Genomic DNA, 12,645 nt, shown 5'->3' on the forward strand with positions numbered 1-12,645 from the left:
ATAGTGCAAATTGTCTGGAACTGCTTATTTGAAAGAGTTTATCTTTAGTAGATTATGCTAAATTCCTTGGTTACTATTTGAATAGGAAGTATTTAAACATAATTATTACACAAACACGGGACTGTTTAAAACACTCAAAACGTTTACTGAACATTGCTCTCTTTGTATCATTACTGGATGTCCTTTGGTAGTACATTTTAACTACTGTTTTATTTTAATCTTGCTTCAAATGTAACATCATATTTTACTGCTACTCCAAATTCCCTCTTAACCACAACGGTTTTCTTTTTAAACCAGTCGCCCCTTCTGGTCATGACACCCCTGTGGCATTTGAGATGTCGAATAACCTCAAGCAGCTGTTTGTCGCATTCCTATGCTTCCTCCCTTCCAGTTTTGTTTGTAGCTTGGTTTGCTGCCCCATGCAAAGCACAGGGATGTATACGTGTAAGTAATCTGCACAGAGGGAGTGGGAGCACTCTGCTTAAGGAAGAGGTGAGGCTGGGATCAAAGTCATCCCTCCTGTGATGCGTGCTGGATGCCAGGAGAGCTGGAACGAGCAACCCGGCTGATCCTGTCGCATTTTTGCACACAAGCCTGTGAAGTTCACCCATAAAGCTGTACTTCAACCCTCCAACATCCAATGCTAGTGGTTTGCCAGAGAAAACCAAGACAGCAAAACGGGCTTTTCTGAAGGAGCGTCTTGGTAGTTCACGCAGCACGGCCTACCCAAGGTAAATCCGAGGGGCACAAGGCCCGTTTTGTTCTTCCCCCTTTTTTTTGCCACAGGACGCCCGCCTCTGCCAGGTGCCTCAGCGCTGACCCGCGGGCTCAGCCTGCGGCTGATGCCTGAGCTGGGTGTTGGCGGCAGCATTGCTCGGCCCCGGGGGCCAAACACCTGAGTCCCACCGGGCGCCCATCCCTACGGCTGCCACAGCAGCTCCGGCCTCGGCGAGGGACGGCTCCCCGCGCCGCCCGGCCACCGGCCCGCCCGGAGCCGCCGAGGCCTCGTTACCAGCCCAAGATGGCGTCGGCAGCAGAGAGCGCGGCGGGGTCGGCCACCTCCGCGCCTCGTTGTGAGTCCAAGATGGCGGCGGCGGCGGGTCAGCCCTGTGGGACGGCGCCGGCGGGGGAGGGGCGGGGAGGGTTTCCTTAGCGGCGGCCGCCGGTGTCACACCGGGGCACTTCCTGGTCGGAGGCCGCCGGTCCCAGGGTAGCAAGCAGGGAAGCGCCGCTGGGGAGGAAGGCGGACGGAGGCCCCGGAAGGAGGAGGAAGCCGAGCAAAGGTAGGGGCGAGCCGGGACGTCCGGCCATTGTGCGGACCCCCGGGGTGAGGGAGCGCGGCGGGGTGGCCGGCTGGACCCTTCCATTCCCGGGGCGCTGGGGGGGGCGGGCGTGTGTGTGTGGGAGATGCCGCGCCGGACCTCTCCATTGAAGCGGGCGTGGTGGGACCCAGTTCCTAGAGAGCTGAGGGGAGGCGGGCAATACCATCCTCCCCCCCGGGGGGAGCCCGGGATGCGCGTACCACCCGCGGGGGTGGGGAGGTGGAAGAGGCGGGAGCCGGCTCCCGGAGGGTAGGGGGGTGCTTCAGACTGTTCCATTCCCAGCGGAGGGGTGTGTGGGTGTGTGGTTGGAGGGTCCCTACTATTTCTGCTGCGGGGGGAGCGTGTGGGGAGCTGTGGGGAGCCGGCGCGACGCGGGAGGCAGCCGAGCCGAGCCGAGAGTGCTGAGGGAGCCCTAGGGAGGCCCTGTTCGAGATGCCCCTGGGTCCCATTGTAAGGCTCGAGTGAGGTGTGGCGGCGATGGGGGGGCCGCCCCGGGGGAAGGTACCCCCGAGCAGGGGGGTAGAGGGGTGCGCTCCCCTCAGGGGAGTGGGGGGGGGCTGTGGCGGCCTGGACGTCTGCAGTCAGAACGGGGATGAGGATGAGGCGGGAGAGTCTGGGGGGGGAGGGTGTTTGGGGGGGGGGCACGGCTGTGGGTCGGACACCCCTTGGGGCCTTCGTGAGGGCCCCCCTTTTCTGTCAAGGTGGGAGGCTGTAATATCAACCCCTGTCGGGAGCAGGGAGGCTTTGGATGGCCGAACCCTTGTTTTAATGTGACTTTCTGGCACTGCTGCTCTCTGTACCTGCTCCCTCCTCTGCTTTTCCTAATACTTCAGGTACGTGGTGAAAAGTGCCAGGCTGGGAGCCGCGCTCCGTACAGAAGGGCCCGCAGTCCTGTGTGCTTCCCACAGGCTGTGCTGCCAACAGACTTCAGTCTCCATAACCCTCCTTTGGTCCTTGGTCTCTGCCGGGACTATCAGCTAAAGAGCCAATTATCAGATGTTTCGGGTTCTTTCTGTGGTGTGGATGGTTGCCTGTAGGAAAACCACCCAAGCCATTGAACTGCCAGCTGAATGGGAGTCAAGTGGTGACTTCAAGCTCTGTTGCCAAACTCCTGTACCAGTCGTTTGCCCGCATACACTTGAGAATAACTTTCTTTGTGCCGTTCTCTGTTTGGAGCAGGCAGCTGCACAGAAAGCTGGCTATGAGTGTAACTAGTTTTTAGCTTTCACTGAATTACAGTGGAATGAAAGCGCATGCGCATCTGCCTTGTTCACAACAAATGTATTTTGTGGGGGATCCGTTCAATTAGAATAATTCTATTAAATAATTGTTCTCTATAGTTATTTAGCTTGATGCGTACCCTGCAATCTAGAGCTGCTGTGTGACAGTCGAAACTCAAACTCTGCTAGGCGTGTGTATATTAAATACGGTGGCCAATCAGCAGTGCCTGAAACTAAAAGCAATTTGCTTCAGCACTTTGTAGTGTAAATATTCCTGCTATGAACAAAGAGGAGGGTGTGTCATTGTGCTTGTTTCATTTGTACTTCTTCCTCATTTGTGGCCAGTCAATGATTTTGTGTAGGTTCTTAAACAGTAGTAGTCTTACTTGGTTGTGAATTTTACATTTGCTCTGTCTGGAGCATTTTACTGAGCTGCGATGCTCAGAAGCTTGGTGGTATATTAGGAATTTTTACTATGTTCTTTTTAATAGCTGTGCTCTTAAGTGACTTACTTTTGCTTCTTCTTAACTTCTGTTGTTACTGATTGTAACTTTGAAGTTAATTCAACTTGGATGCAGTGTAAAATAAGTATTTTAGTAGAACTGCCCTTTAACCGGCTATTCTTTTGCCCTCTGATTATAGAGCACAGAAACCAATAATTTCAGACTTAATGTTTTGCCAGCCAGCTATCTATAAAACCCTAAAACATGTGCTTCTGAAATCTCTGTATCTGTTGTCTTTGAGGGGCCATAACATTTTGGTTTAAAGAAGAAAGTAAATGACAGTGAAATACTGCTTTGTGCCAGGCAGGCTCGCTTTAGACTATTTTGTCTTTGTGTGTGTGTTTAAACAGTGCAGTTGCATGCTTCTCCTGTGATTTCTGGTTCTTGGGAAATGGGGATATAAATTCTTAATGTTAACTCCTTAGCATCTAAGTTAAGTAGATACTACAATAACACACACAGACTAGACCTGAATCTTTAATTGCGAACTTAAAGGAAAATATTTTCTCTGGGTAGAGTCATAGCGCATAGAATTACAATATGCTGTAATTTACTTGCAATCTGGCTCATGTTAATTCTCCTGAAACAGAGTATTGGGTAAGAAAGAGATCTGGCACTAGGTGTGGAAACAGAAAATTGAATGTAATATTAGTGTGCTTGAATTGGAAGTTGTAAAGAGCTTCTCTTGCTTCAGGTATTCCTTTCAAATCTAAGTTAAAATGCTGATAGTTTCACAACTCCTTAAGGTGAATACCACCAAGGGCTAGTAGATGTGTGTTAGTAGAGGAAACGGTGGAATACGAGGGTTAGCTCTTCAGGAAAAGAGAAGGATCAAAGGTATGTGTGGGTTTTGTTTGGGTTTTTTTTTATAGCCTTGTTAATTGCAAGGGAAAGCATAAAGGATGTTGGGTACTATTTTGAATAAAAAGACAGTTTTTCCAAGATGGTATCTTTCAGCAAGACATTCAACAAGTAATAGTCTTTCTTTCTCTGTTCTGTAATAGTTGGTAGTGTTTCTGTGCAGGAGAGAACCCTACGAGGGTTGAAATAAATCAGGTGGTTGACTGAGAGAGCTAAGTAGTAACCATTTAGTTTCTAACACATATCCTTAGGAAAAAGTGTCAATATTGTAATGCAGTACAAAGTACAGACTTTCTGATATTTGGCAGTGTTGACTTTTCCTGACTTTCTGATACTGCTTGCTATTGCTATACTAGAAATTACAGATAAAGATTAAACTTTTCTTTTATAGGGACTTAAGCACTTTCAAATAGTCCAAGTAAATGGCCTTTAGCACAATTACAAAGTTGTGAGCCAGGGCAATTTTATAAAGTACATATGCAGTGTTATTTCAAAGAACAAAATCTGAATTCAACCAGAAGTCCATATTGGCTGGTAAACAGATACTAGCAATAGCTAAGCAAAATATTTAGACACAGAAGGCAAGATAGGAGTAACATTTTATAGCTGGAAGTTGGAGTTCAAGTTGTGTGGTGTACCAAAACATTCACTTTTCATGGTTATGACATATGTTTTTAGGTAGTATATAGCTGCTATATTCTCCCCTACTCATTTCCTGAGTGTTACGTGACTAGATTTTTATAAATGATATGGTGCATAATTATGCTATTATTAGCCTTAAATGGTTTTCAGAACTGATGTTTTGTTTTTTCCTAATGAACAGCCTTTTCCTGTATGTCCACACAATAAAATATCATGTAACGCGCTGTCTCTGAGGCAAAATATTGTTAGCTCATATTTAAAAAACTAAGGTGAGACCATACCTTTGGAAAATCAGGTTGGATGGGAGACTCCAGTCTTCCAGTTGACTTTGCGTAAGATTGAAGAACAATTTGGGCCCAAAGGTAGTACGGAGCTCTGGTCAAAAGTGCTTTGGACCTGGGTTGAGGCCCGTCTGTATGACTCATTTGATGTTCTTAACATAATAGCTGTAATTAGTCCAGTAAATAATTAAATGTCATGTCAAGTTGTATTTGCTAATTTTGTCAGCTTCCTTTTGATTACTGATATCAAGACTGCTGTTCTAATGATATGTTTTAGCCAGAGACTTTATTTTTGATTAGGCTGTGTGTGCTTAAATATTTAATTTAGCAACCATTCATAGAGAATTGACAGGACCTGCAATTTGAACTTTCTTCAGTGATTGCACTTTCTAATGGCTTTGCGTTCATCTGTGGGTTTTTTATAATGTTTGTATATGTATTTCTTCAGTTTGATACCATTTTCTTCCCCTATTAAGCTTCTTCCCTGTTTTACTTTTTCAATGCAAAAAAAGTTGGTTGTAATTTTCAGTCTGCAGCATTACCGAAGGCTTCCTTTTGGCAGCTGGATTTTTTTGTGGTGTGTGGGTGGTTTTGGTGTGTTGTGTTGGTGGGGTTTTTGTTGTTTGTTTGTTTTTCTTTTTTTTTTAATTTGTTTAGCAGTTGATATAGGAGCCTTCTTGTGATGTGAATCCAGTCCTATGATAGTTCCTCTACTTCTTTGGCATGTGCTGGAAGTCTGTGAATGTTACACAAGTCATACTTCAGAAAAAGTTAGATCTCTTCTTTTGTCCTTTTGTATTTTATCTTTTTTTAAATATTAAGAGATCAGGAGAGTTGAGACTTGAAATCTGAGTCGGCACAAGATATTATCTGGCTGGATTAGCACAGGTGGTCAAGTTCAGCAAGTTCTAATTGGCTCTGAAAAGAGGAAATAGATCGCATAATATTCCTTAATTTACAGAAACTCTATTTGTGCAGGTATTAGAGGAAAACTCTTTGTAGCTTAATAGATATGTCTGGGTTTTTCTTTTCATCTCAGCTGTCAGGTGAAGTTACTTTTGTTTAACTGTTCTATCAGACTTGTAGAAACTTGCTTTTAGCAGCAGGATGGAGATTATATAATAAATTTTCCAAAATGTACTTGCTGTGCTGTCATTGTTGGAGATTAAGTCTTCTGTATTTCGCTTTGGGGAGCGCCAGGCCTATTGTTAGTGATCCCATATCTGCCCTACTTGGATATCTTTTTTTTTTCATTTTCATTATGAATTGACTGATCTGATGGTTTACAGTTGCTAGAAATGGTAACTTTTTCAGGTTTTGTTTCTGAGGAGGAAGTGTTGGATGCTAATGCCAACCCATGCTTATTTAGTAGACTTATTTGTGGCTCTTGCAATATGAAGACACTCTTTAAACACATCTTCTTGCTAGCTGAGGTTGCTGAAGGAAAATACTATTTTGATGGTATTTTCAGTAACTGTATCCATATTGTAGTCTTGTACTTTTAACTTAAGAATGTTTGTTATCTTTTGGGAGCAGTTATATTTTATGAACACAGGTTTATAATATGAGTGTTAGAAGAAAGTACACATTTTGAGTTGATAAACTTCAAAATATATCCGTAAGCAGTAAAGTTCCTCAGTCATAACAAACACATATTTGTGTTCCTTTTTTTAATAAGGAGGATGAAAAGGTAGTAGGAAAGACAGTGTATATATAAACATTTACTCCAGTTACTTGAAGTTGAAAAATTGATTTGTCTCTTTATTTTCCTACCATCATCAGGACATGTATACCTCTGAGAAACCTTCTCCAACAAGATACCTTGCTTCAAGACCTGTCTTGGATTATATGCAAAGAAGTTTCCAGTCATGAGTGAGTAGCTTTCTTTTTTAAGAAAAAGAAACCCTTCGCTTGCAGTTAAGAAGAAATGTACTTCTGTAGTGGGTTTTGGAAGGTGGTTCTTCCTCAAAAATATTCATACTGAGTTTTGTCTCTTCAGTCCTTTAAAAATAACCAAATAAAGCTGAGAGTTGGCAGATGTTGTTCTTAATCTGCAAATTTTTGATCAGTGTATGTTCTGTAAGACTTCTGTGTTGGTAGTCTGGTATCATTTCCAAGAAGGTGAGTTCTGTAACAAGCTGATGTTTGTTTTTTTCAGTATAAATAAAACATGTAGCTCTGAGAGGAAAATTTCTTAACAAACCCAAGACCTCCAAAATATGTGACCGTCCAGTAAATTAAAATAGCTGGTAAAAATCCAACATAAAATGAATGGACTTCATTTTATGGGAAAAAATAAATTTTTTACTCAAATTCCAGTATAGAGGTCTGATCCCAAAGGAATTTTGGCATGCATTGGAAAGATCTGAGCCATAGAAAACTGTGACTTAAGATCTGTTTTGGTGGGGGGAAAAAAAAAAAGCAGATGAAAGACACCATAAGTTTTGTTTTAGGCCGTATCTGATGGGTAAGATAATCTCCTTTTAGCGAACTGTTTTGAGTATTTAAAGGTCTTTCAAAAGTTTTGTGGATGTGAGAGTTCTAATGTAATTCTTGGCAGCAACATTACCTAGCCTTACATCATATAGAAATAGGGATATAACTTCATATACGCAGGAACTGTATTTATAATGTAGCTTAGTTTCAACACAACTGTACTGAATCTGTTGAAAAACGAGCATCTAGTTCACAGGGTAATTGTATCCTATGTTAGTAAAATAAGACCATTTGATTTTCTGAGAGGAAGTGAGTAAATTGTTGGATAAATTTCTTTTCAAACTAAATGAAAAATGACTGTTCTTGACATCTGGAAGAAAAAAGAATGATGAAGGAAATGCTTGCTAAATACAGCAAAGGGAAAGCTACACCAAAAAAATGACTGAAAGAATTGCTGAACTCTAGGGTTCATGCTTAGTGTAGAAAGAACTGTTCTAGTATTTATATAGAAATATATTTGTTTTCTCTTTCATATTGCTGTTCACACTTGTTTACTTTTCTGATGTTTAAAGTATTTGCTGTATTGTGTAGATGACAACTTTACAGGCAGTTATTCAAGTACCTGAATATCCTGATTTGTCAAATGCTGCTAACTTAATCTTCATTTGTTTTATAGAGCACCTCATGTGCTATCGTTGCCTTATGTATAGCCTTGAACATAACAAATAACTGTTAAGTCTTTTTACCTTTTGAATCATAGTTGCTGTGTTAAGTGTGACTCACCAAAGTGCTGCTGTGATGTTGGTTTGAGTACAACAAATACTGTCATGACTTGAGCAAAACACCATTGGTTTTGGTGAGATTTTTGATGTGACTCCAGACTGGAGAGTTTAGCTTTATATTAGGAAGAATGAAGACCCTTATTCAAATGAAGGATAATACTTTGGCAGTACTTTTTGTGGTGGTTAATAATATTACTCAAAATACAGTCTCTTCTTTGCAGGTCACCACATTCTTGTGGTAGATTAGATGCTGAAGTCCATGCTAAGTGATGGGCTTCAAGGGCACAACAGAAAATGCTGCTTTCTTTGAAAATATGGTTTAGAGAAGATTAGAAGTTTATGTTCAGCTGGTGTTGGATTTCTTAGTTTATGGTTTACTTCAGAGAAACTTGAACTATAAGCATGGTCTACACAGTTTTAGGCTCCTCTCTACTAAATACCTCAGTGTATAAGGTATTTATCTTATGAAGATGCATTTATTTGCATACTTCTGTACATGTAAGGTTATTCACAAAATCTGTGGGCACCTAGAATAGCTAGATATGTTAAAAGTGATGGGAGTCTCTAGTATTCCAAACTTGTGCATCACCTAGTGTAATTCAAACCAAAAAATCTATCTAAAATGATTATCTAAAATGTGGGAATGTCAGAAGAAGCACACACAAGCTTATTTTTAAGCAAATGATCAGTTAAAATTTGTTGGGAAGGAAATAGGGGAACTACTGTTGTATAACTTCTAATAGTTATCAGGTGTGTAGGTAGGTACTTTGGATCCTGTTGTACGGGATCTTCTCCAATATTGGGGAAGAGTATTGACAGAATTGCAAAGTCCACCGTCGACGGTACTTGTTTGTAGTTGTTGGGCAATGCAGAGAATCTGAAAGGGTGATAAAACTGAAGTAGCGTCTGTCAAGGCTTTTATTTCTGTGAAATGCCTTATAAATTTATGTCTGTTTTCATAAATCAGGGTAAGACAAATTCGTATTTCACATTATACTTTAACATTGTGTGCCCCATAGGACAGTGAGGTCACACACTTAAAGGGTGGGTAAGAGTATACAGTATAGCTAAGTTAGATTGATTTCAATTTATTTTGTATTTAAAGATAACTTGTCAGAAAAATCCTGGCTGTATGTAACCTGCCTAGAATGTCACAACACAGAATGAGTTGGTTTAATCTACGTTTTATCCAGTTGTTGACATTTAGCTGCCAGAAAATGTGTAGTGTCATGATAAATTCTTACGATTCTAAACTGCGCTCTTAACGTTTGGGAGTTTTCCTGTGCTTGCTCCTTTGAAGAAAGGTCAGTGCAGTGAACTTACTTAAGCTGCTTCAGTGAACTCAGTTTGCAAACAATTAAACCAAGTATTAGTACATACAATTACAATAAGCTGCTGACATCTTAATTATTTTTTTCCCCTTAAATGTATAGGATGCAGTCCCAACTTTAAAATTTTTTTTTATTATTCTGCTGTCATAATAAATTGTACAGAATAATTTGCTCCTGGATTTGTCTTTCTGCTCTTAGTTTTGTTTCCCATACCCTGAAAACTTAACATTGCATGCAGCTGGGAAGTTAACCTGCTATTTTTCATGCTTCTGTACCATCCCTTCAGGTTTTCGTTGCAATTGACTGAGTGTAGGAGCGCATTTTGTGTGTTTGGAGAGATGCTATGCAGTGTAATCTTATATTTTGAAAATGTTCAGTGTGGCCTCATAATGAGGTGGGAAACTTTTTGGTTCACCAATTCAAATCAAGACCACAATGGTCTGATTAAAGGCTGCTTCTCTTTGATGGTTGGTTATTTATCTTGACTTCTCATTACAGCTGGCTTTCTAGTTTGTGTTCACAGAGGTACCTTAGGGTTTTGTGATTTCTTTAAAAAAAAAAAAAAATTAAAAAATTTCCCCCATTCTTTTTGAGGTGTTGTAGTGTGTGTAAAGAAATAGTTTTGGCTGTCAGTTTCTCTGTTCATGAGCAGTAAAGTTGGGAATTAAAACAAATGTTAAGGTCAGCCTTGATAAATAAAGATAGAATGCTTTAGCAAGTATGCATTATTATTCCTTTGCTGGCAACTGAGACAAGTGTGTTCTGGGCTTTTATAAAGCTTCCTAGGCTAAGAAAAGTCTGTTTGGTTAAGGCTGGCTTAATTCTTGCCCTTCAAGTCCGATCTCCCCTTGTTACATGCCAGAATGAATTTGTAGTGAACTGAGGACCAAGTCAAACTGTTCATAAAATAAATGTTGGGAAATGGACAATTTTTTGCGGTTTACACAAAGGGTAAGGTGGCTGTGGAGTAAAGTGTTGCAAATAACTATAAAGCTGATTGGTGTAGTTTAAGAGGCTTTGTAGTCACCAGCTCTTTTCAGTGAGCTGAGACTGAAAGAAGGGAAGAAACTAAGTTCTGATTCATACGTAAAACTGCATACGCTAAAATACCTTTATAACAAAGGATAATAAAGAATAGCTGAGGGATGTTGGATTATTATGTTACATGCAAAGTTTTTATTTTATTTTTGAACCGTGAACCCTGAAAACCCATTCATAAAATACAAGCTTGAAGGTACAGTTTGTGAAGTGTTTTCTTTAACAGTTGTTCTTCTGATTTCACAGCACTGTTATCTTCTAATCTGTAGAAATACTGTGAATTCAGAAATACAGAAGAAGCTATTGTCTCCTAGGTCATCTTTACTGAAATTTGAAATAGTAATTCTTTATGAAAACCTGAAGGTCTGAATGGTAAAGAATTGTAGGACATAGGGGTTAAAGAGCCATAATGCAGATTTGAAAAAGGTTGGTTTGAAGACTTGGCATATTTAAAATGGGATGTTTAAAATATTTTAAGAGTTAAATGATAATAACTCCCCCTGCAATTCAACTATCTGCAAAAGAATGAAACCCACAAGATACTTAAAATAGCAAGCTACTGTATATTAATGAACTGGTAAAAATTACTTCATTGATAACATTTGCATTTATCTTATGTTTGCTCTGTTTTTTCCTTGAAACTGTCAGGGGAATTTACCACGGTACGTAACTGTAGTGACGTATGAGCATTTGGATCAGAAGTAGTAGTGTAGTAACTTTTTTTATTTGTAGTGGGAGGATGAAGCTTGAAAAATACATGTATAAAAATTGTTTGGCTCCTGAACCTAGTGGTCAGGAGAAGTGCTTACCATTCTTAATCTTGCTTCACTATTATTCTTCTGTGTTGTCTTAACTCTTCACTTCTCTTCAGATACTGCTAGTTAATGCCGTATCTGCATATATATCTGTCCCCTTAGTATAGTGCAGCAAGTACTTGAGGGAGACTATCAGCAAGTGTGCTGGAGATAGTTTTCTGATGTAAAATGCAGATTCAGAGGTCAGATAATGAGTTACAGAAATTTGCATGGACTTGTGGAAAAGCTTTGAATGAAGTTGAGTTTCATTACAAAGGTCTGGCCTGTAGGAGCCAAAGCTGAACTGAAGGTCTTTAAAATTCCATGACCCCCTTAAAATGTTGCCCTTGTCAATAGAGGGGGTGGTGTCCTTTTCCTGTCTGAATTCCTGCATTCTTCCTTGTTGCAGGAGCATTCATGAGGTTGATTTGAATTGGGTGGGCTCCCTAAGCTGTTGACTACATAGCTGCGTAAATGGTTGTGCTGCTGTAATGCAGGGAGAGAAGCCCAGGGGTGAGAACAAGTGGGTTGATGGGTGAGACTGTCCTTTCCAGTGGCAATGCTTTTTTTCCCCTCGCTTGAAGGAAACTATAGTTTAAGTTATTTAGGAATGTTATAATCTTAGGCTTCCTCTAGACTAAGTGAGGAGAGGCATCTCCAGAGGGCTAATCAGATCTTAGATGACCCAGTTTCCTACCAATGGTGTAATGAAACTGCCCCTCTAAATACAGAGGGTGCAGTAGTTGCGATAAAATATAAACCCAAATGCTTCACATGCAGAGAACTGATGCATCACGTAAAGGAAATGTAGGCATGTTTGTAGAAACTTACTTGTTTTCTTAATATTCACACTTTATGATCTTGGATTTCTTATTTATTCAATTGACATAATGATGCAACTTCTCAGACCTTGTGACTTTTTTTTTTTTGCTGATAGTACAGCCATTTAAGTATATCAGAACATGAAAGCTTTTTTTAAACAGACTTTAGATTAATATTTTTTCATAATCCTTTATTTTTGATCACTTTAAGATATTGAGGACTGGTAAGTTGTGGCTTTCCTTGCACTTAGACTTTATTTTTAGATCGAAGACAAATGTTTTGAGTTTTGTTCTGTCACTTTTTTAACTGAACAAAATAAGTCTTCAATCTCCATAGACTGAAGTGAAGTCACTTTTCTTTTCTTAAGCATTGCAGGAGGCTGCAGCTACCAAAAACGTATTTATCGCATTCAGAAACTGTGCTTGCAGGTGGTATGTTCAAGTTCAGTAGTCTCACTTTCTATAAGGCTTTGTCAACGAACAGGTATTGCATAGTATTTACTGTTTCATCTAAATTAGTTAATTATATATAGTAAAGCTAAATTTTTTTAAAAGCCTTTGCATATATTTCAAATACATTTATTGAACATTTTAAAAAAGCTGGTGGCTTGGAT

The 12,645-nt window shown here is 40.3% G+C and overlaps 1 protein-coding gene across 1 annotated transcript in view; it reads left to right on the forward strand.

Moving 5' to 3' along the window:
• Window positions 1-1,197: 1,197 nt before the first annotated feature.
• Window positions 1,198-12,645, forward strand: part of USP6NL (USP6 N-terminal like) — a 129,990-nt gene continuing 118,542 nt past the window's right edge. The window contains exons 1-2 of the mRNA XM_010580995.1: window positions 1,198-1,283; window positions 6,612-6,701. Of these exons, the coding sequence (XP_010579297.1) occupies window positions 6,698-6,701 (4 nt within the window). The 5' untranslated portion in view covers window positions 1,198-1,283; window positions 6,612-6,697. The remainder of the gene's footprint in view (window positions 1,284-6,611; window positions 6,702-12,645) is intronic.

This window comes from Haliaeetus leucocephalus, unplaced genomic scaffold (assembly GCF_000737465.1).
Source record: "Haliaeetus leucocephalus isolate CR32 unplaced genomic scaffold, Haliaeetus_leucocephalus-4.0 Scaffold751, whole genome shotgun sequence".
NCBI classification, from domain to species: domain Eukaryota; kingdom Metazoa; phylum Chordata; class Aves; order Accipitriformes; family Accipitridae; genus Haliaeetus; species Haliaeetus leucocephalus.